We start from the raw sequence: 24,879 nt of genomic DNA, 5'->3' as shown, positions 1-24,879 counted from the left end.
ATGTCACTGAATAGCTTTGTATAACCAAGAACACCTTTTTAAGCTTCCACTAAACAGAGAATGAACTTTCCAGATTAATACTATCCAAGCAACTCAAGACCGCTTACAGGTTTCAGCTATTTACAAGGTTACTGCAATGGGTAAATGTTTACATGGGAGTGAACAGAATTCAGATTAACCACTTACACATGCACAACGTGCAAAACATTCTAGACTGTTATGCCAAACACATGCACAGGTCACTGAGGTTTCTTCAACAGTTGTTACTAGGCACCCATTCCTCCAGTTCCTGAATTTCCTCAGTTGGTATGGCAGCCCCCAAATCTGTTCAGACAGATGCACAATACAACTGTCACGAAAATGCCTCCTGTGCAAAAGAGCTGCACGTCTAGCAGATCAGATTTGCTACTTTTGAGTTATCAGTTTACTCAGTAGAATTCTGAGTCATACAAGGAGAAATGTAAACAGAAAAAACAGCTGCTCTGTCAAGGTAGCAGTTTTCAGAGTCGGTGTGAATGAACTGATTTAATTTGCATCTTCTCACCAAGGGGCCAGATTTGCATCTTTTCTCAACTGGATTGAATTTGAATTGAAAGGCTGTGAATGGGGCACAGCTACGTATTTAATGGAGACCAAAGTTCTTGCAGCAACTTCCACTGCCTGGGACACAGATGTCATTAACATGCAACCTGCACACTTCAGTTTACAGGCACCAATTTCCTTAATTTCTCTCTCCCCCTTCCCCTATTTCAACAGAAAACAAAGCGGTATTCCAAGAAATGTCTGTATGCCGACAACAGAAACTGCACAAAACCAAACCAGCAAAACACAAGCAAAATTATTAACACTGTACCGCAGCCAAAGATTTGAATCCACCCATCAACTCCAAAACAAATTTAACTGATCCACTGGAAATATCAGCATATTCCAGAGGCCATCCAACAATACAAGCAGCAGCAGAGACCAACAGGGCCTATATTTACAGATCACAAGTTTTGTCAGTTTTTAATAATAGCAGGGCCTTTTCCATACAGATTATTAAAAACAAGAGGCAAGGCACTGTTACTTTCAAAATTTAGACAATGGTACAAGCACAGAGTTTACTGTCCTCAGCGGTGAAGAAAATCACTCCTCGAGGCAACTGCTGTTAGTAATTTTCACGGTTGGATATTCAATCGACACAACTTTAGCTTCTCCGTTGGGCGAATCATATTTTAACAGCAAAATACACGATTGTCGGCGCAGACATAAAAATACTCCTTTTTTGCAGTTTTATTTGAAGAATTAGTCATCTAGCAATAATGGCAAGAATTTGACCCCAAAGATATACAAAGTCTAACAAACGGTTAAGAATTGGAAATGAGGAAAATTAACAAAACAAACTTCATCACTTGTATTCACATGGGGAAGGGGTAGTGCCAGAGAACTGCAGCATTACAAATGTTACACCCCTGTTTAAAAAAGGGGAAGGGGACAGCACGGTGATGCAGTGGTCAGCACTGCTGCATCATGGCACCGTGGTCCCAGGTTCGATCCAGGCCCTGGGTCACTGCCCGTGTGGAGTTTGCACATTCTCCCTGTGTCTGCATGGGTTCCGCCCCCACAACCGAATGATGTGCAGGGTAGGTGGATTGGCCATGTTAAATTGTTCCTTAATTGGAAAAAATGAATTGGATACTCTAAATGTATTTTATTTAAAAGGGGAAGGGATAAGCCTGGCAACTACTGGGCGGCACAGTGGTGCAGTGGTTAGCACTAATGCCTCACCGTGCCAGCGTTTTGGGTTTAATGCCTCACCGTGCCAGCGTTTTGGGTTTAATTCCAGTCTTGGGTGACTCACTGTGTGGAGATGGCACTTTCTCCCCGTGTCTGTGTGGGTTTCCTCCGGGTGCTCCGTTCCCTTCCATAATCCAAAGATGTGCAGGTTAGGTGGATTGGCCATGCTAAATTGTCCCTCAGTGGTATAACGGTTAGGTGGGGTTATGGGGGGGGGGGGGGGGGGGGGGGTGCGCGGAGGTGTGGTCTTGGTAGGTGCTCCTTCAGTATGTCGGTGTAGACTTGCTGGGCCAAATGGCCTCCTTCGGCACTGGAGGGATTTTATGATTCTATTATATGATTCTGCAGGTCAGTCAGCTGAATGTGGGGAAACATTGCGACAATAATTTGGGACAAAGTTAATTCGCATTTGGAAAAAAATATATAGGCTATGAAATGAGATCCCAGTCCTGATAATTTGTTAAAGGTAAATCCTGTTTGACTAACTTGCTTTGGGTCTTTGGTGAAGTAATGGATTGTTGAGGGCATTATGGTTGAGGTTATGTATATGCATTTTCATAAATGCATAGATCACAGGGCAGCACAATGGCACAGTGGTTAGCACTGCTGCCTCATGGCGCCGAGGGCCGGGTTCGATCGCAGCCCCGGGTCACTGCCCGTGTGGAATTTGCTTGTTCTCCCTGTGTCTGCATGTTCTCACCCCCACAACCCAAAGATGTGCAGGGGAGGTGGATTGGCCACGCTAAATTGCCCCATAATTGGAAAAAAAATTAATTGGGTACTTTAAATTTATTTTTTAAAATGCATAGATCACGAGGCAGGGAATGTTATTGGCAATCTCCTCCTGCCATTAATGCTTCTGTTTTGTTATCTACACATCTTTGTTGTAATCTCTCCCAGCTCTCACCAATCACTGACCTAATCTGCTCCAGCTGTTACAATATATAATCCAACACATTCCTGCCTCTTTGACTCTGAAGACATCATATGGACTAGAAATGTTAACACTATTTTCTCTCCCTACAGATGCCATCACACCTGCTCAGTTTTTCCAGCTTTTTCTGTTCTCTTTTCAGATTCCAACATCTGCAGTATTTCACTTAAACTTTAGTGACCATTCTTTCCTACCCTAGAGGCCGCAGTTTGATGTGGTGGAAGCCTTTAATTTTCAAGAATGGAGAGTGCCACACTGGCACGTATGTAACTGCTGGTAGGGCCATACAGGCAGGTTGATAGATAACAGCTAGACTAAAGGTCGTGAACCTGGACTTCTGAGAGGTTGCAACTGAAGCTACCTACCTGCCCATGTCAAATTAAGTCTGTTCTTGACTGTGGAGTTTCACAATCTGCTGGATGTAAGGCACAATCACATTCGGCACGGTGGGACAACGGTTAGCACTGCAGCCTCACCGCCAGGGACCCGGACTCTATTTGGATCTTGGGTGATTATGAGACCATAAGACATAGGAGCGGAAGTAAGGCCATTCAGCCCATCAGGTCCACTCCACCATTCAATCATGGCTGATTTCAACTCCATTTACCCGCTCTCTCTCCATAGCCCTTAATTCCTCGAGAAATCAAGAATTTATCAACTTCTGTCTTAAAGACACTCAACATCCCGGCCTCCACCGCCCTCTGTGGCAATGAATTCCACAGACCCACCACTCTCTGGCTGAAGAAATTTCTCCTCATCTCTGTTCTAAAGTGACTCCCTTTTATTCTAAGGCTGTGCCCCCGGGTCCTAGTCTCCCCTGCTAATAGAAACAACTTCCCTACATCCACCCTATCTAAGCCATTCATTATCTTGTAAGTTTCTATTAGATCTCCCCTCAACCTCCTAAACTCCAATGAATATAATCCCAGGATCCTCAGACGTTCATCGTATGTTAGGCTTACCATTCCTGGGATCATCCGTGTGAATCTCCGCTGGACCCGCTCCAGTGCCAGTATGTCCTTCCTGAGGTGTGGGGCCCAAAATTGCTCACAGTATTCTAAATGGGGCCTAACTAGTGCTTTATAAAGCTTCCGAAGTACACCCCTGCTTTTACATTCCAAGCCTCTTGAGATAAATGACAACATTGCATTTGCTTTCTTAATTACGGACTCAACCTGCGTGGAGTTATCTGTGTGGAGTTTGCACATTCTCCCAGTGTCTGCATGGGTTTCCTCCGGGTGCTCCAGTTTCTTCCCACAGTCCAAAGATGTGCAGGTAGGTGGATGGCCATGCTAAATTGCCCCTTAGTGTCCAACTAACAGGGTGACAGGGTTACAGGGATAGGTGGGGGAGTGGGCTCTTTCAGAAGGTCGATACAGACTCGATGGGCCAAATGGCCCTCCTTCTGAACTATAGGGATTCTATGGATTCCAATTGATATCAAATAGCTTACTCTGAACAGACATCAATGATGATGGCACAATGTTCAGCACCATTCGCAGTTTCTCCGATACTGAATGTCCAAATACAGCAAGACCTGGACAATATCCAGGCTTGAGCTAACAAGTATCAAGTAACGTTTGTGCCACACAAATGCCAGAAAATGACCATCGCCAACAAGCGAGGATCTAACCATCACCCCTTGACATTCAATGGCATTACCTTCGCTGAATCCCCCACTATCGACATCCTGGAGGTTACCATTGACCAGAAACTGAACTGGACTAGCCATATTTTCTTTTTTAATTTTAGAGTACCCAATTTTTTTTTTCCAATTAAGGGCCAATTTAGCATGGCCAATCCACCCAACCTGCACATCTTTGGGCTGTGGGGGTGAAATCCACGCAGACACGGGGAGAATGTGCAAACTCCACACGGACAGTGACCCAGGGCCGGGTTTCGAATCCGGGTCCTCAGCGCCGTAGTCCCAGTGCTAACCACTGCGCCACAGGCGGCCCATGGACTAGACATATTAATAATGTGACTACACGAGCGGTCAAAGGCTAGGTATCCTGCTGCAATTAATTCACCTCCTGACTACCCAAAGCCTGTCTATCATCTACAAGGCACAAGTCGAATGGAATACTCTCCACTTTCCTGGATGAGTGCAGCTCTAACATTCAATAAGTTCGACACCCAGGTCAAAGCAGTCGACTTGCCAGCTCTTCCACAAACATCCAATCCCTCCACCACCAACGAACAGTGGCAGCAGTGTGTACCATCTATAAGATGCACTGCAGGAACATACCAAGGTTCCTGAGGCAGCACCTTCCAAACCCACAGCCATTACCATCTAGATGGACAAGAGCAGCAGATACCTGGGAACTCCACCACCTGCGTGTCCCCTCCGTCACTCACCATCCTGACTTGGAAATACATCGTTCCATCACGTCGTTCCTTCACAATCGCTGGGTCAAAATCCTGGAATTCCCTCCCTAATAGCACAGAGGGTGTACCTACACCTCAGGAACTGCAGCGGTTCAAGAAGGCTCACCACCACCAACTTGAGGGCAACTATGGATGGGTAATAAATGCTGGCCTAGTCAGTGATACCCACATCCCATAAATGAATTTTAAAAATTGGAAGAAATGAATCTCTGATGTGCCACTCGGCCCACGGGACTTTAACTTGCAATATTTTTCCTTCAACTAACACTAACAAAAGCAAATTACTACTTGACATGGATTTTATGGGTGGACAATAAGCTGAAGAACTAAAAGCATTTTTATTGGTTCAATTAACCTTTTATTTGAACAAAAGAAATGCGGAAACTTATCGTGAGTCACTGTGATAATTGCAATGCTCACAGGGTTGTTTCTATTCTAGTGCAACCTGCACTGGTACTGTCAGAGAAACAGTGAACCTGGAATGATGTCAGATTACAGGAAATCAAAATCTCCTACAGGGAAATAGATTATGAATGACAATCTAAACACAGCAGTATTCAGCTATTCCATAGCTGGTTTAGAATTCCTGTACTAAACTTGCATTACCATATAAGCATCTATGCAGACGTTACCAACACAAAGAGCATAATCTTTTTAACAAATAAAATTTTGAGTGATCAAAGTAGCAACATGCAAAGCATGCTCATATTATTAAAACAGACTAGTTCAAACAGTTAGCAAATTTAATGGCAATTTGGCCATGATAAACTTCAATTTAAAATTGATCCAAAGTTGCTGGATACAGCTCATTACACAATAAACGCTCAACTTTCAAGGGCTGTACGGGGCGGCACGGTGGCGCAGTGGTTAGCACTGCTGTCTACAGCTCCGAGGACCTGGGTTCGATCCCGGCCCTAGGTCACTGTCCGTGTGGAGTTTGCACATTCTCCCTGTGTCTGCGAGGGTTTCACCCCCACAACCCAAAGTTGTGCAGGGCAGTTGGATTGACCATGCTAAATTGCCCCTCGATTGGAAACAAATAATTGAGTATTTTTTAAACTTTCAAGGGCTGTATTATACTTCACTGGTACAGGCACTTGCCATTGGCTGGGCATCTCTCCACATTTAAAGATGTTATAGCTGTTCCCTCTCTCTGGGACATTGATATCACATATGCAACAGACATTCTGTAACTCGGAAAGATCCAATTCCTACTGTGCCATCTCCTCTGTTGCATATGTGTAATGAGTATTATTTGTGAACACTTTCGGGCAATGGAAACTCTACAGGTTCTATGAAGATCCATAATACTCCAGTTCGCTCTTTGTTAACTTAGCAGGAGCAATGATGCGATGCTAGAATTAGACTCAGCTTTTCTATGTTAGGAAGGAAAATTAATCTGCAGTGCTGGCTTCTAAATGCTGTCTGGCAACCTGTGCTAAAAGTACACAGTTGGATGTCATATGAAGACAGGATCAAACTTGGCTGTAACACTCGCTCTGCTCAAATTAGTGCCACATATTATATTTGCTAGCATACAGAAAGATACAGATCTGGAGGGCTGCATGAATCAATTTCCTCCGGAGAGAGGAAATGAGGGACTTAAAATTAACATTAAAAGGAAAATAAATACCAATTTAAGTTTTAATTGATTTTTTGGCTGCATTGTTCCTAGTATTTCAATATTTCTTAATACTAACTTTGTCTCATTTTGAAGAATCTCTCTTTGGTCAGTCACAGCTGCAGAATCTTCACTTAGGTCATCTTCATGCACCTTATACTTTCCATCCTGCATCAGGAAGACAGATAATGTTGCAGGTTAGACATATGGGCAGGACGGGGGGGGGGGGGGGGGGAAAGAGAGAGAAAGTAAGCAATCAATGTTGTGCTTTATCAGTGTGTTAGAATCAAAGGTTTGAGACAAATGTAGAGTCTATCATGGTCACCAAGGGGCTGCAATGCTGAGCAAACTCCAGGCATAACAATGAGAAAAATGTTGCACAACATGCTTTTCATTAATTAATGAAGCAATCAAACCATCCACTCTTCCTGACTTTTCCATTCTTAAAAAATAACCTCCCATTTCTGACATTTTATTTTTTTGATTCAAAATTACCTGAAAAGGCTGATAGCGAGAGAGAGGGAGAGATAAAGCAAAGGAGGTGACTTTTGTTGTTGTACACAAATGCAAGAGTAATTTTGCACAAAGCAAGATCCCACATGCAACAATGAAATGAATGGCCAGTTAATCTGATGTTTGTTTCGATGGATAGTGTAATGTTAGTCATGATTACCAGAACTGCTTGCTCTACTTTAATTATTGCATTGTATTTTTCATGCTCAATGAGAATACCAACACAGAAAGACAGGAGCTTGGTTGGCCTCACCTGCAGGACAGTATTTCCAACAGTGCAGCACTGCCTCAGTACTGCACCAAAATAAAGACTATCCTGCAGTGGAGTTTAAATCAACAATGTTTTAAATCTGAGAGGAGTCATCAATATGGACTTGGATTTCAGAGGCAGCTATTTGTGGTATCTTCGCTATTGCGATCCCACATAGCTTTTCAACATGTTGAAGCACAACAGGATAATGCAAAACTAATACAAATTATTGATGAGGCTTCAGTTAGAATGTGTACACATTTGGGGATTCTGTTTAGAAAGGATGCCAAAGCCACAAAAGGGTACAAGAGGAGGTTCAGTATGATACCAAAGATAACGGCACGGTAGCATAGTGGATAGCACTGTTGGTTCACAGCGCCAGGGTCCCAGGTTCAATTCCTGGCTTGGGTCACTGTCTGTGCGGAGTCTGCACGTTCTCCCCGTGTCTTCGTGGGTTTCCTCCGGGTGCTCCAGTTTCCTCCCACAGTCCAAAGGCGTGCAGGTTAGGTGAATTGGTCACGCTAAATTGCCCCGTAGTGTCCAAAGTTTAGGTGGGGTTGCTGGGTTACGGGGATAGGGTGGAGGTGTGGGCTTGGGTAAGGTGCTCTTTCAGGGGCCAGTGTAGACTCGATGGGCTGAATGGCCTCCTTCTGCACTGTAAATTCTCTGATCCTATGATAAGAAGCTTTTGTAAAGAAGAAGGATAAGCTTTTTCTTTAAAAATATTTTATTGAAAATTTTTGGTCAACCATCACAGTACATGGTGTATCCTTTACACAATAATATAACAGTATAAATAACAATGACCTGTTTTATAAACAAAGAATAAATAATATATAACAAAAACGAAAACTAAAACTAAGTGGCAACTGCCTTGTCTCAGATAAACACTCTCCAAAAATATGATTTAACAGTCCAATATACAATTATTTATAGCAACGACCTATACATATTATACATATATATTAACAACCCTGTGAGTCCTTCTGGTTCCTCCACCGCCCCCCCCCCCCCCTCCCCCCACCCCGAGCTGCTGCTGCTACCTTCTTCTTTTCCATTCCCTCTATCTTTCTGTGAGGTATTCGACGAACGGTTGCCACCGCCTGGTGAACCCTTGAGCCGATCCCCTTAGGACGAACTTAATCCGTTCCAGCTTTATAAACCCTGCCATGTCATTTATCCAGGTCTCCACCCCCGGAGGCTTGGCTTCCTTCCACATCAACAGTATCCTGCGCCGGGCTACTAGGGACGCAAAGGCCAAAACATCGGCTTCTCTCGCCTCCTGTACTCCCGGCTCTTGTGCAACCCCAAATATAGCCAACCCCCAGCTTGGTTCGACCTGGACCCCCACTACTTTCAAAAGCACCTTTGTCACCCCCACCCAGAACCCCTGTAGTGCCGGACATGACCAGAACATGTGGGTGTGATTCGCTGGGCTTCTCGAGCATCTCGCACACCTATCCTCTACCCCAAAAAATTTACTGAGCCGTGCTCCAGTCATATGCGCCCTGTGTAACACCTTAAATTGAATCAGGCTTAGCCTGGCACACGAGGACGATGAGTTTACCCTACTTAGGGCATCTGCCCACATCCCCTCCTCAATCTCCTCCCCCAGCTCTTCTTCCCATTTCCCTTTCAGCTCATCTACCATAATCTCCCCCTCGTCCCTCATTTCCCTATATATATCTGACACCTTACCGTCCCCCACCCATGTCTTTGAGATCACTCTGTCCTGCACCTCATGCGTCGGGAGCTGCGGGAATTCCCTCACCTGTTGCCTCGCAAAAGCCCTCAGTTGCATATACCGGAATGCATTCCCTTGCGAACTTCCCATCCACAAACAGATCTTTCAGTTGCGTTACTCCTGCTCTTTGCCATATTCCAAATCCCCCATCCATTCTCCCCGGGGCAAACCTATGGTTATTTCTTATCGGGGACCCCACCAAGGCTCCCGTCTTTCCCCTATGCCGTCTCCACTGTCCCCAAATTTTCAAAGTCGCCACCACCACCGGGCTTGTGGTGGATTTCTTCGGTGAGAACGGCAATGGGGCCGTCACCATAGCTTGTAGGCTAGTCCCCCTACAGGACGCCCTCTCCAATCTCTTCCACGCCGCTCCCTCCTCTTCTCCCATCCACTTACTCACCATTGAGATATTGGCGGCCCAGTAGTACTCACTTAGGCTCGGTAGTGCCAGCACCCCCCTATCCCTACTACGCTGTAAGAATCCCTTCCTCACTCTCGGGGTCTTCCCGGCCCACACAAAACTCATGATACTCTTTTCGATCCTTTTGAAAAAAGCCTTCGTGATCACCACCGGGAGGCACTGAAACACAAAGAGGAATCGCGGGAGGGCTACCATTTTAACCGCCTGCACCCTCCCTGCCAGTGACAGGGATACCATGTCCCATCTCTTGAAGTCCTCTTCCATTTGTTCCACCAATCGCGTTAAATTTAATCTATGCAATGTACCCCAATTCTTGGCTATCTGGATCCCCAAGTAACGAAAGTCCCTTGTTACCTTCCTCAGCGGAAAGTCCTCTATTTCTCTGCTCTGCTCCCCTGGATGCACCACAAACAACTCACTTTTCCCCATGTTCAGTTTATATCCTGAGAATTCTCCAAACTCCCAAAGTGTCCGCATTATCTCTGGCATCCCCTCCGCCGGGTCCGCTACATATAACAACAAATCATCCGCATACAGAGATACCCGGTGTTCTTCTCCTCCTCTAAGTACTCCCCTCCACTTCTTGGAACCCCTCAATGCTATTGCCAGGGGCTCAATCGCCAGTGCAAACAATAATGGGGACAGAGGGCATCCCTGCCTTGTCCCTCTATGGAGCCGAAAGTATGCAGATCCCCGTCCATTCGTGACCACACTCGCCACTGGGGCCCTATACAACAGCTGCACCCATCCAACATACTCATCTCCAAAACCAAATCTCCTCAGCACCTCCCACAGATAATCCCACTCCACTCTATCAAATGCTTTCTCGGCATCCATCGCCACCACTATCTCCGCTTCCCCCTCTGGTGGGGGCATCGTCATTACCCCTAGCAGCCTCCGTATATTCGTATTCAGCTGTCTCCCCTTCACAAACCCAGTTTGGTCCTCATGGACCACCTTCGGGACACAATCCTCTATCCTCATTGCCATTACCTTGGCCAGAATCTTAGCGTCTACATTTAGGAGGGAAATAGGTCTATAGGACCCGCATTGCAGCGGGTCCTTTTCCTTCTTTAGGAGAAGCGATATCGTTGCCTCAGACATAGTCGGGGGCAGCTGTCCCCTTTCCTTTGCCTCATTAAAGGTCCTCATCAGTAGCAGGGCGAGCAAGTCCACATATTTCCTGTAAAATTCAACTGCCCCACCCAACCTTTGCGTAGTCCCACCTGGTCTATCAGTTTCAAGTGCGTTTCCTGTAACATAACCACGTCTGCCTTAAGTTTCTTAAGGTGTGCGAGTACCCGTGCCCTCTTTATCGGCCCGTTCAGCCCTCTCACGTTCCATGTGATCAGCCGAGTTGGGGGGCTTTTTACCCCCCCCCCCCCTTGTCGATTAGCCATCCCCTTTTTCCAGCTCCTCACCCGGTTCCCACGCAGCTGTGTCCCCCCCAGGCGGTGCCCCCCCCGCCCATCCCACCCCATGCCAGCTCCCCCCTCTCCCCAGCAGCAGCAGCCCAATAATTCCCCCCTCCCACTAGATCCCCCACTAGCGGAGTTACACCCCCCATGTTGCTCCCAGAAGTCAGCAAACTCTGGCCGACCTTGGCTTCCCCCCGTGACCTCGGCTCGCACCGTGCGACGCCCCCTCCTTCCTGCTTCCCTATTCCCGCCATGATTATCATAGTGCGGGAACCAAGCCCGCGCTTCCCCCTTGGCCCCGCCCCCAATGGCCAGCGCCCCATCTCCTCCACCTCCTTTCCTCCCCCCACCACCTCCTGTGGAAGAGAGAAAAGTTACCACATCGCAGGATTAATAACATAAAACTCCTCTTTCCCCCCTTTTTACCCCCCTCTTCGCCCCCCCATACTCGCTCCACCACTTTGTTTCAAACGTTCTTTTTTTAATAACCCGCTCATTCCAATTTTTCTTCCACGATAAAAGTCCACGCCTCATCCGCCGTCTCAAAGTACTGGTGCCTCCCTTGATATGTGACCCACAGTCTTGCCGGTTGCAGCATTCCGAATTTTATCTTCTTTTTGTGAAGCACCGCCTTGGCCCGATTAAAACTCGCCCTCTTTCTCGCCACCTCCGCACTCCAGTCTTGGTATACGCGGATCACCGCATTCTCCCACTTACTGCTCCGAGTTTTCTTTGCCCATCTAAGGACCATCTCTCTATCCGTTAAACGGAGGAATCTCACCACTATGGCTCTAGGAATTTCTCCTGCTCTCGGTCCTCGCGCCATCACTCGGTATGCTCCCTCCACCTCCAGCGGACCCGCCGGGGCCTCCGCTCCCATTAACGAGTGCAGCATCGTGCTCACATATGCCCCGACGTCCGCTCCCTCCGCACCTTCAGGAAGACTAAGAATCCTTAGGTTGTTCCTCCTCGCGTTGTTCTCCAGCGCCTCCAGCCTTTCCACACATAGTTTATGGTGTGCCTCGTGCATCTCCGTCTTCACCACCAGGCCCTGTATGTCGTCCTCATTCTCGGCAGCCTTTGCCTTCACGACCCGAAGCTCCCGCTCCTGGGTCTTTTGCTCCTCCTTTAGCCCTTCGATCGCCTGTAATATCGGGGCCAACAGCTCCTTCTTCATTTCCTTTTTGAGTTCTTCCACGCAGCGTTTCAGAAACTCGTGTTGTTCAGGGCCCCATGTTAAACTGCCACCTTCCGACGCCATCTTGGTTTTTGCTTGCCTTCCTTGCCGCTGCTCTAAAGGATCCACCGCAATCCGGCCACCTTCCTCTCCTTTTTTCATCCGTATCCAGGGTGGATTCCCTTCTGGTTCACCGCACAGTACTTTTAGCCGTTAAAATTGCCGTTGGGGCTCTTATTAAGAGCCGAAAAGTCCGTTCCACCGGGAGCTGCCGAAACGTGCGACTCAGCTGGTCATCGCCGCACCCGGAAGTCGGATAAGCTTTTTCTAGCTGTGCCCCAGCTTCTTGGCAATTCTTCCGCATGTCCACCTTTTAACAGAAACCAGGTCCTTGAATTCCTGCTTCAAGTTCTCTCTATCCAAACCCCAAATATGTTGAGGTCAGTCAAAATAGCTTCTTCTGGTGAAGTTCACAGACTCTACAGCAACTCTACAGCAATTGCACAATCATTCATTCGAGATATTCCCACTGCACTTAGAACCCAGTCAGTCACTGGGGCTTCACAACAGGTGTCCATTCAGTTGTCACCGCAGTGGTCTTCAGTCCAGACAAGCCTTCTGACAGTGCAACAGCTGGGGAATTCCTCTACACTCACAAGCCAGGCATGCTAGAATATTTTGCTAAGCAGGCTCAGTGGGAGCAATGCAGCAGGAGGAAGCAAAATAGCTCTCTGGCCATTAGGTTGCTGCTTCCCCAATACAACCGCCATCACCACATGCTGGTCCTGACAAGTAAATTGTGATACACCCAGAATCTTAGCCCAGATTCCAGGTCCAAAATAGCTGGGTTTGCAATAGTGCAGCCGATGATGCAGAGTGATGGTATGTTCTGGGTTACCAGTTCTGCTGGTAGGCAGTTTTCCCTGGGCTTTGTGGCATGCACATGGAGCAGTTTTTTGATTCAAGACCCCAGAACATAACATGGCACCTGCAGATTTCTTCTTCCCCAATAAACAGAATTTTTCTTTTACAAGCGCTGACACCAAAGTTCCTCAGGCAATACCTTCCATACCCACTATCATTACTATCTTAAAGGACAAGCGCAGCAGATCCCTGGGATCACTGCCACCTGGAGGTTCCCCTCTACGTCACTTACCATCCTGACTTTTCCTTCATCGTTGCTGGGTCAAAATCCTTGGAATTCCCTCCCTAACGGCACTGTAGGTATACCTACACCTCAGGGACTAGAACAAAGAACAAAGAAAAGTACAGCACAGGAACAGGCCCTTCGGCCCTCCAAGCCCGTGCCGACCATGCTGCCCGACTAAACTACAATCTTCTACACTTCCTGGGTTCGTATCCCTCTATTCCCATCCTATTCATGTATTTGTCAAGATGCCTCTTAAATGTCACTATCGTCCCTGCTTCCACCACCTCCTCCGGTAGCGGGTTCCAGGCACCCACTACCCTCTGCGTAAAAAACTTGCCTCGTACATACAAAAGAACAAAGAAATGTACAGCACAGGAACAGGCCCTTCGGCCCTCCAAGCCCGTGCCGACCATACTGCCCGACTAAACTACAATCTTCTACACTTCCTGGGTCCGTATCCTTCTATTCCCATCCTATTCATATATTTGTCAAGATGCCCCTTAAATGTCCCTATCGTCCCTGCCTCCACTACCACCTCCGGTAGTGAGTTCCAGGCACCCACTACCCTCTGTGTAAAAAACTTGCCTCGTACATCTACTCTAAACTTTGCCCCTCTCACCTTAAACCTATGCCCCCTAGTAATTGACCCCTCTACCCTGGGGAAAAGCCTCTGACTATCCACTCTGTCTATGCCCCTCATAATTTTGTATACCTCTATCAGGTCGCCCCTCAACCTCCTTCGTTCCAGTGAGAACAAACCGAGTTTATTCAATCGCTCCTCATAGCTTATGCCCTCCATACCAGGCAACATTCTGGTAAATCTCTTCTGCACCCTCTCTAAAGCCTCCACATCCTTCTGGTAGTGTGGCGACCAGAATTGAACACTATACTCCAAGTGTGGCCTAACTAAGGTTCTATACAGCTGCAACATGACTTGCCAATTCTTATACTCAATGCCCCGGCCAATGAAGGCAAGCATGCCGTATGCCTTCTTGACTACCTTCTCCACCTGTGTAGCCCCTTTCAGTGATCTGTGGACCTGTACTCCTAGATCTCTTTGACTTTCAATACTCTTGAGGGTTCTACCATTCACTGTATATTCCCTACCTGCATTAGCCCTTCCAAAATGCATTACCTCACATTTGTCCAGGTTAAACTCCATCTGCCATCTCTCCGCCCAAGTCTCCAGACAATCTAAATCCTGCTGTATCCTCAGACAGTCCTCATCGCTATCCGCAATTCCACCAACCTTTGTGTCGTCTGCAAACTTACTAATCAGACCAGTTACATTTTCCTCCAAATCATTTATATATACTACAAAGAGCAAAGGTCCCAGCACTGATCCCTGTGGAACACCACTGGTCACAGCCCTCCAATTAGAAAAGCATCCCTCCATTGCTACCCTCTGCCTTCTATGGCCTAGCCAGTTCTGTATCCACCTTGCCAGTTCACCCCTGATCCCGTGTGACTTCACCTTTTGTACTAGTCTACCATGAGGGACCTTGTCAAAGGCCTTACTGAAGTCCATATAGACAACATCTACTGCCCTACCTGCATCAATCATCTTAGTGACCTCCTCGAAAAACTCTATCAAGTTAGTGAGACACGACCTCCCCTTCACAAAACCGTGCTGCCTCTCACTAATACGTCCATTTGCTTCCAAATGGGAGTAGATCCTGTCTCGAAGAATTCTCTCCAGTAATTTCCCTACCACTGAAGTAAGGCTCACCGGCCTGTAGTTCCCGGGATTATCCCTGCCACCCTTCTTAAACAGAGGAACAACATTGGCTATTCTCCAGTCCTCCGGGACATCCCCTGAAGACAGCGAGGATCCAAAGATTTCTGTCAAGGCCTCAGCAATTTCCTCTCCAGCCTCCTTCAGTATTCAGAACATCTACTCTAAACCTTGCCCCTTGCACCTTAAACCTATGCCCCCTAGTAATTGACCCCTTCACCCTGGGGAAAAGCCTCTGACTATCCACTCTGTCTATGCCCTTCATAATTTTGTAGACCTCTATCAGGTCACCCCTCAACCTCCGTCGTTCCAGTGAGAACAAACCGAGTTTATTCAACCGCTCCTCATAGCTAATGCCCTCCATACCAGGCAACATTCTGGTAAATCTCTTCTGCACCCTCTCTAAAGCCTCCACATCCTTCTGTAGTGTGGCGACCAGAATTGAACACTATACTCCAAGTGTGGCCTAACTAAGGTTCTATACAGCTGCAACATGACTTGCCAATTCTTATACTCAATGCCCCGGCCAATGAAGGCAAGCATGCCGTACGCCTTCTTGACTACCTTCTCCACCTGTGTTGCCCCTTTCAGTGACCTGTGGACATGTACACCTAGATCTCTCTGACTTTCAATACTCTTGAGGGTTCTACCATTCACTGTATATTCCCTACCTGCATTAGACCTTCCAAAATGCATTACCTCACATTTGTCCGGATTAAACTCCATCTGCCATCTCTCCGCCCAAGTCTCCAAAGAATCTAAATCCTGCTGTATCCTCTGACAGTCCTCATCGCTATCTGCAATTCTACCAACCTTTGTGTCGTCTGCAAACTTACCAATCAGACCAGTTACATTTTCCTCCAAATCATTTATATATACTACAAACAGCAAAGGTCCCAGCACTGATCCCTGCGGAACACCACTAGTCACAGCCCTCCAATTAGAAAAGCATCCTTCCATTGCTACTCTCTGCCTTCTATGACCTAGCCAGTTCTGTATCCACCTTGCCAGCTCACCCCTAACCCGTGTGACTTCACCTTTTGTACTAGTCTACCATGAGGGACCTTGTCAAAGGCCTTACTGAAGTGCATATAGACAACATCCACTGCCCTACCTGCATCAGTCATCTTTGTGACCTCCTCGAAAAACTCTAACAAGTTAGTGAGACACGACCTCCCCTTCACAAAACCATGCTGCCTCTCACTAATACGTCCATTTGCTTCCAAATGGGAGTAGATCCTGTCTCGAAGAATTTTCTCCAGTAATTTCCCTACCACTGACGTAAGGCTCACCGGCCTGTAGTTCCCTGGATTATCCTTGCCACTCTTCTTAAACAGAGGAACAACATTGGCTATTCTCCAGTCCTCCGGGACATCACCTGAAGACTGAGGATCCAAAGATTTCTGTCAAGACCTCCGCAATTTCCTCTCTAGCCTCCTTCAGTATTCTGGGGTAGATCCCATCAGGCCCTGGGGACTTATCTACCGTAATATTTTTCAAGACGCCCAACACCTCGTCTTTTTGGATCTCAATGTGACCCAGGCTATCTACACACCCTTCTCCAGACTCAACATCTACTAATTCCTTCTCTTTGGTGAATACTGATGCAAAGTATTCATTTAGTACCTCGCCCATTTCCTCTGGCTCCACACATAGATTCCCTTGCCTATCCTTCAGTAGGCCAACCCATTCCCTGGCTACCCTCTTGCTTTTTACGTACGTGTAAAAAGCCTTGGGATTTTCCTTAACCCTATTTGCCAATGATTTTTCGTGACCCCTTCTAGGCCTCCTGACTCCTTGCTTAAGTTCCTTCCTACTTTCCTTATATTCCACACAGGCTTCGTCTGTTCCCAGCCTTTTAGCCCTGACAAATGCCTCCTTTTTCTTTTTGACGAGGCCTACAAAATCTCTCGTTATCCAAGGTTCCCGAAAATTGCCGTATTTATCCTTCTTCCTCACAGGAACATGCCGGTCCTGAATTCCTTTCAACTGACACTTGAAATCCTCCCACATGCCAGATGTTGATTTACCCTCAAACATCCGCCCCCAATCTAGGTTCTTCAGTTCCCACCTAATATTGTTATAATTAGCCTTCCCCCAAATTTAGCACATTCACCCTCGGACCACTCTTATCCTTGTCCACCAGCACTTTAAAACTTACTGAATTGTGGTCACTGTTCCCGAAATGCTCCCCTACTGAAACTTCTACCACCTGGCCGGGCTCATTCCCCAATACCAGGTCCAGTACAGCCCCTTCCCTAGTTGGACTGTCTACTTATTGTTTTAAGAAGCCCTCCTGGATGCTCCTTACAAACTCTGCCCCGTCTAAGCCCCTGGCACTAAGTGAGTCCCAGTCAATATTGGGGAAGTTGAAGTCTCCCATCACCACAACCCTGTTGTTTTTACTCTTTTCCAAAATCTGTCTACCTATCTGCTCCTCTATCTCCCGCTGGCTGTTGGGAGGCCTGTAGTAAACCCCCAACATTGTGACTGCACCCTTCTTATTCCTGATCTCTACCCATATAGCCTCACTGCCCTCTGAGGTGTCCTCCCGTAGTACAGCTGTGATATTCTCCCTAACCAGTAGCGCAACTCCGCCACCCCTTTTACATCCCCCTCTATCCCGCCTGAAATATCTAAATCCTGGAACATTTAGCTGCCAATCCTGCCCTCCCCTCAATCAGGTGTCTGTAATGGCAACAACATCATAGTTCCAAGTACTAATCCAAGCTCGAAGTTCATCTGCCTTACCCGTAATACTTCTTGCATTAAAACATATGCACTTCAGGCCACCAGACCCGCTGTGTTCAGCAACTTCACCCTGTCTGCTCTGCCTCAGAGCCATACTGTCCCTATTCCCTAGTTCTCCCTCAATGCTCTCACCTTCTGACCTATTGCTCCCGTGCCCACCCCCCCTGCCATACTCGTTTAAACCCTCCCGTGTGACACTAGCAAACCTCGCGGCCAGGATATTTATGCCTCTCCAGTTTAGATGCAACCCGTCCTTCTTATATAGGTCACACCTGCCCCGGAAGAGCTCCCAGTGGTCCAGATAATGGAAACCTTCCCTCCTACACCAGCTGTTTAGCCACGTGTTTAGCTGCTCTATCTTCCTATTTCTAGCCTCACTGGCACGTGGCACAGGGAGTAATCCCGAGATTACAACCCTAGAGGTCTTGTCTTTTAACTTTCTGCCTAGCTCCCTGAACTCCTGCTGCAGGACCTCATGCCCCTTCCTACCTATGTCGTTAGTACCAATATGTACAACAACCTCTGCCTGTTTGCCCTCCCCCTTCAGGATGCCCGCTACCCATTCAGAAACATCCTGGACCCTGGCAGCAGGGAGACAACATACCACACTGGAGTCTCTTTCACGTCCACAGAAGCGCCTATCTGTGCCCCTGACTATAGAGTCCCCTGTGACTATTGCTCTTCTGCGCTTCGACCCTCCCTTCTGAACATCAGAGCCAGCCGTGGTGCCACTGCTCTGGCTGCTGCTGTTTTCCCCTGATAGGCTATCCCCCCCAACAGTATCCAAAGGGGTATACCTGTTCGAGAGGGGGACAACCACAGGGGATTCCTGCACTGACTGCCTGCCCTTTCTGGTCGTCACCCATTTCTCTGCCTGCACCTTGGGTGTGACCACATTTATATAACTGCTATCTATGACGCTTTCCGCCACCTGCATGCTCCTAAGTGCATCCAACTGCTGCTCCACATGAACCATGCGGTCTGTGAGGAGTCCAGTTGGGTGCACTTAATGCAGATGAAGCCATCCGGGATGCTGGAAGCCTCCCAGACCTGCCACATCTCAGAGTCAGAGCACTGCACCCCTCTAACTGACATTGCGTCAATTAATTAGTAAATTAAAGTTAAGTGTTTTTTAAAAAGTTACTGTTAACTATATGTTTCCCAGCACTAGATTTCTACTATAAATGTGAAAGCTAAATGCTCTTCGATCTCTGGCTTAGATACCCCTCTAAATTATAATTAAGTAATTATGTTTAATTAGTTTACCAATGCTTAATTTTTTTAATTGAGTGTAGATTCCCAACCAGCCAATCAGGTCACAGCTTTTCTGTGATGTCACTTCAGTGCCCCCCACCCCCCCCCCCCCCCCCCCCCCCCCGCCCCGCCCCGCCATCCCACACACACAATTTGAAAAGGTAATAAAAGTAAAAATGAGTAAAAATCACATACTTGCCTTCTGAGGGTCTCAGATGCTCTCAGGTTCTCTCCCTGCTGATTAAAAGCCATGATGTGGAGATGCCGGCGTTGGACTGGGGTGAGCACAGTACGAAGTCTTACAACACCAGGTTAAAGTCCAACATCGAAACAAACCTGTTGGACTTTAACCTGGTGTTGTAAGACTTCGTACTGTGCTGATTAAAAGTTACAGGCCAGAAGAAAGAGAGAACACAAAACAGTAGGGAAAAAGCACCTTCTCCCACTCTGCACCGAATTACCTCACTGCACCAAATTACCAAGTTTCAAAATCCCACTCTGGATGTGTCTCACTCACTCAGGCTGTGTCTCTTTGACCTGCGCCTGTTCAAGACAGCAACTCACTATCACCTTCTCAAGGGCAACTAGGGATGGGCAATAAATGCTAGCCTAACCAGCGACGCCAACATCCCGAAAATTAATTTTTTTAAAATACCATTCACCCTGGTAGAGGCTTTGGCTATTCACCTTTACACTGAACCCCCTTGAATGTTGAAGAGGTAACCTACACTCTTTCACCATACTTCATCCAACATAATATCAAAGATTAGAATTGATGAAACTGGGTATGAAGGAGCGAAGATTGTCTTAATGTTCAGGAATAGTGCAACTGCAAACCTTCCCTTTAGTGTGCTGCTGAAAATGCAATCTTTTAAAGCATTTAAAATCCTTGGCAAAATCTGCTCAGCCAGGGGAAAGAAAACTGAGATTAGACGTACAAATGCAAAATTTCTGGCGCGACCTGCTGTGCAAAAAAACCTGGTGAGTTCTCATGCATTATATCCTCCCCGTCCTAACTGTGCCCAGCAAAGAATATCATAACATTAATTTTGAGAGCTCGGAACTAAACAAAGCCGCCTTCCATTGCATCCTTTTGACTCGTGTTATTTTCACTCCTCTGGCAACTGAATATCCCTCCACTCCTGATTCAATCAATGACCCGTTACATTTGACAATCATTCAAAGAGTGTCCGTTCTGTCGCAACCCAATTGTTGGAAGTACTTCATCCCCAACTCTCCAGCCCTTCTAAGGCACTGTTCAAAGATGATCAGGGGAATTCACCAGAGTGCGCTGGCAATATTTATCCCTCAACAAAAAACAATACAACAGATGATCTGATCATTAACTCTTTGATGATTGTAGGGCTTGGCTGTAGCGCTTGGCTGTACACAAACTGCCCATCACATTTCCTCCCGAACGATGAATTGGACATTCACCTAACAAGGTGAAGCACTTTGGGAAATCAGACCATAAGACGGTGCTCCTTCTCCCGGCTTACAAGCAGAAACTCAAGCGGGAGAATCCAGCTAAGAAGGTCGTGCAGTGCTGGTCTGAGGAAACAGAAGAGCTCTTACGTGACTGCTTAGAGACAGTGGACTGGTCCATATTTAAGATCTCAGCGACCAACTTAAATGAGTATGCCACCACTGTCACAGGCTTCATCAGCAAATGTGTGGACGACTGTGTGCCAAAGAAAGCAGTACATACGTTCCCCAACCGGAAACCGTAGCTCAATCACGAGACTGACTCCCTGCTGAAGGACAGATCTGAGGCGTTCAAGTCAGACGACCCTGACCTATACAAGAAATCCAGGTACGACCTCCGCAAATCCATCCGAGATGCCAAGAGAGAATATCAAACCAAGCTAGAGTCACAGACAGAATCTCGGCGATTGTGGCAAGGACTAAACAACATAATGGGCTACAAAGCGAAGCCGAGCAGCATCTCCGGCAGCAGCGCACCCCTCCCCGATGAACTCAATGCATTCTATGCTCGGTTCGAGCAGGTAACCAACAATCCGCTGTTGAGAGCCCCAGCAGTCCATAACTCGCCCATAACCACCATCACAGCTTCCAAAGTCAGATCGGCCTTCCTGAAAGTGAACCCTCGTAAGGCGACGGGCCCGGACAGGATCCCTGGTCGTGCACTCAAGAGCCTGCGTAGACCAGCTGGCAGAGGTATTCGCAGACATCTTTAACCTGTCCCTACTCCACTTCCGAGTCCCCACCTGCTTCAAGAAGACCACCATTATACCGATGCCAAAGAAGAACCAGGCAACGTGCCTCAATAACTACCGTCCGGTGGCCCCGACTTCAGTCGTAATGATGTGCTTCGAGAGGTTGATCATGAAGCGCATCACCTCCATTATATATATTTATATATATATATAACAGCAGCAGCAACTTCCCTTGCTGCACACTCCTTCCTCCTGGTTCCAAACTGGCCAGCTTTATTTATACATGGAGTTTACTAATGGTTTCTCCGCCCCCCCCTCTTTGGGGAAGCTCATACTCCCACAGGATTATGGGATTGTCATTAGCCCCAGCCAATGGTAAGCAGACAGGTTATAACATCCCTCCCCCCCCAAAGTCCAAGGAATCCACCGAAGACCCTGGCGAAGGAGGGCGTCAGACTCGTTTTGCCGCAGGCCGGACGCCATTTGCACGCGGCGCTGGATCAGGCGGCGTGTAACGAGATGGAGACCGGCGCTTCCGTGACGAACGGCGTAACGGTTGTACATCCACGGCCCGTGGACCCGAGGATTCCCCCTCCAATGCGTCCTGTGTCACCATCTCGGAGTCAGACTCTGCTGCCTCCGTCATGTCAGCGTCTCTAGCTCCATTCGGTTCTGTAACGACCAGCGCAGGCTTCGAGTGAGGTACCAGTGGAAGATTGTGAGGACTACCTTCCATTGTCTCTGGTCTCTGCGGCTGTAGAAATGAGCTCCGGGGGGCGGGGAATCTTTGCAGGGGATAGTCCTCTGGACCGAACGTGGTCTACATGTTTGCGCTGGAGACGACGCTGGGCTTGCACCTGGTAAGATATAGGGCCCGTTTGGCGAAAGATTACGCCAGGAACCCACTGGGCACCACCAGCAAAATTCCGAACGAACACTGGGTCACCGGGCGGAAACTGCTGAATAGGCCGATGCCGAGAAAATCCCTGTCCCTACCGTTCTTATGTGCGGCGTACTTTTGCGCCAATGTCCGGGAAAACCATACTAAGGCGGGTGCGAAGTCTCCGGCCCATTAGGAGTTCTACGGGAGCTACCCCAGTCACCGCATGGGGGGTGGTTCGATACGTAAACAAAAAGCGAGCCAGTCTTGTGTCCATTGATCCGGAAGACTGCTTCTTTAGGCCTCTTTTGAATGTCTACACTGCGCGCTCTGCCAACCCATTTGAAGCCGGGTGGTATGGGGCAGTGCGGATATGGCGTATGCCATTCATCTTCATGAACTTCGCAAACTCCTCACTCGTGAATGGAGTGCCGTTATCCGTGACCAGCACCTCGGGGCGGCCATGCGTACTAAACGACAAACGCATCTTTTCAATTGTTGCGCAGGACGTTGTCCCCTGCATCTTATGTACCTCTAGCCATTTAGACTGGGCGTCGATTAATAGAAGGAACATGGATCCTTGAAAAGGGCCTGCGAAATCTGCATGCAAGCGTGCCCAAGGCCGCCCTGGCCATTCCCAGTGATGTAGGGGCGCGGCCGGCGGAAGCTTCTGATGCTCCTGGCAAATGGAGCAGTTTTGGGCCACCTTCTCAATGTCGGTGTCGAGGCCTGGCCACCAGACATAACTCCGGGCCAACATTTTCATTTTGGTCACACCTGGATGCCCATTGTGCAAGTCTGAGAGTATCAGCTCCTGGCCTTTTTCCGGGACAATCACACGCGTCCCCCACAAGAGGATGCCGTCTTCCACGCTGAATTTTGACAGTTTGGAGGAAAATGCCCGCATCTCGCCTGGGAGCTGTCTATGCTGCCCACCATACAGGACTATGTGCCGAACCTTTGACAGGACTGGCTCCGTCTGGGTCCACTCACGGATCTGTGATGTCGTGACAGGCAAGGTGTCCATAAAATTTAGGGTTAAAACCACCTCACCGGTCGTGGGGGTCGACATGGGGCCGGTCGATAAAGGCAATCGGCTCAGTGCGTCGGCGTTTGCTATCTGCGTACCTGGTTTGTGCTCCAGAGAATACTCGTATGCAGCAAGCAACAAAGCCCAGTGCTGGATCCGTGCGGAAGCAATGGGCGGTAATGGCTTATCCTCTCTGAAAAGTCCCAACAGAGGCTTATGATCAGTCACGATAGTGAAATGGCGGCCATACAGGTACTGGTGGAAGCGTGTCACCGCAAAAACCACTGCCAGGCCCTCCTTCGCGATCTGCGCGTACTTTTTCTCCGCTGCAGTCAATGTGCGGGAGGCGAAAGCTATCGGTCGCTCGGCCCCGTTCTCCATCTTGTGGGAGAGGACGGCCCCAATACCATACGGGGATGCATCACATGTGACGAGCAAAGGCTTTCCAGGATCATAGTGGGTTATTAACCCAGACGACGACAAGTATTGCTTTAGCCGCTGGAAAGCGGTTTCTTGCGGCTGACCCCAAACCCAGGTGTGATTTTTCTTTAGCAGAAGGTGCAACGGGGCCAGCGTAGTTGCCAGATTGGGGAGGAACTTCCCGTAATAGTTTACGAGGCCGAGAAAAGAACGAAGATACGAAGTGTCAGTCGGGGCGGGGGCCTGTTGAATCGCACGCACCTTCTCTGCGACGGGGTGCAAACCTTCGCGGTCCACCCGATAACCTAGGTAGACTACTTCCTTTGCCTGAAATACGCACTTTGTGCGACGTAAACAGACTCCAGCCTCCGAAAAGCGTCTAAGGACAGCCTCCAGATTTTCCAAATGTTCCTGGCTCCAACGTCCCTGTAATCAAAACGTCATCTAAGTAGACAACGGCACGTGGTAAACCTCTCAAAATGCCCTCCATAACACGTTGAAAAATAGCGCAGGCAGAGGATACTCCAAAGGGCAACCGTGTATATTCATACAGGCCCCGGTGTGTATTAATCGTTACATATGGTCGGGAGGCAAGGTCCAGCTCCAACTGTAGGTAGGCGTAACTCACATCTAATTTTGTGAACGAGAGTCCGTCTGCAAGCTTCGCGTAGAGATCCTCTATGCGAGGCATTGGATATCGGTCGAGTCGGGAAGCCGTATTCACTGTAAGTTTATAGTCGCCACACAAGCGAACTGTGGCATCTGGCTTCATTACAGGTACAATTGGTGCTGCCCAGTCAGCAAATCGGACGGGCCTGATAATACCCAAACTCTCCAAACGAGTGAGCTCCCCTTCTACCTTCTCGAGCAAGGCGTAAGGCACCGGGCACACCCGGAAATAGCGCGGCGTGGCTCCTGGTTCGACTTGGATACGGGCTACGGCCCCTTTTATTTTCCCCAAACCAGGCTGGAATACTTCTGGGTATCGTCCCAGCGCCTCAGTCAACCCTCCAGAAATTGTTTGGAGGATGTGCTGCCATTGCAACCGCAAATGGCGCAACCAGTCCCGACCCAACAGGCTGGGCCCCTAGCCGCACACCACGATAAGTGGGAAACGCCCCTGCTGGCGTCCATAAAGAACAGGGGTCATTGTAGTTCCTGCAACATCCAGTGGTTCTCCCGTGTAGGTGGCCAACCTGGCCTGTGAGTCGGTTAATGTAAGGGTCTGTATACCCTGCTT

At 48.1% G+C, this 24,879-nt stretch overlaps 1 protein-coding gene across 3 annotated transcripts in view; it reads right to left on the bottom strand.

The window, feature by feature from the left end:
* znf438 (zinc finger protein 438) overlaps nt 1-24,879 on the bottom strand; it is a 311,227-nt gene that overhangs the window by 99,370 nt on the left and 186,978 nt on the right. For all 3 annotated transcript variants that reach the window (XM_072508356.1, XM_072508357.1, XM_072508358.1), the window contains one exon: nt 6,799-6,887. In XM_072508356.1, coding sequence (XP_072364457.1) covers nt 6,799-6,887 — 89 coding nt within the window. The remainder of the gene's footprint in view (nt 1-6,798; nt 6,888-24,879) is intronic.

The sequence above is a fragment of the Scyliorhinus torazame genome, chromosome 6 (genome assembly GCF_047496885.1).
Source record: "Scyliorhinus torazame isolate Kashiwa2021f chromosome 6, sScyTor2.1, whole genome shotgun sequence".
NCBI lineage: Eukaryota > Metazoa > Chordata > Chondrichthyes > Carcharhiniformes > Scyliorhinidae > Scyliorhinus > Scyliorhinus torazame.
The sequence above is the reverse complement of the archived record's forward strand: the minus strand, read 5'-3'. Positions and strand labels throughout refer to the sequence as shown.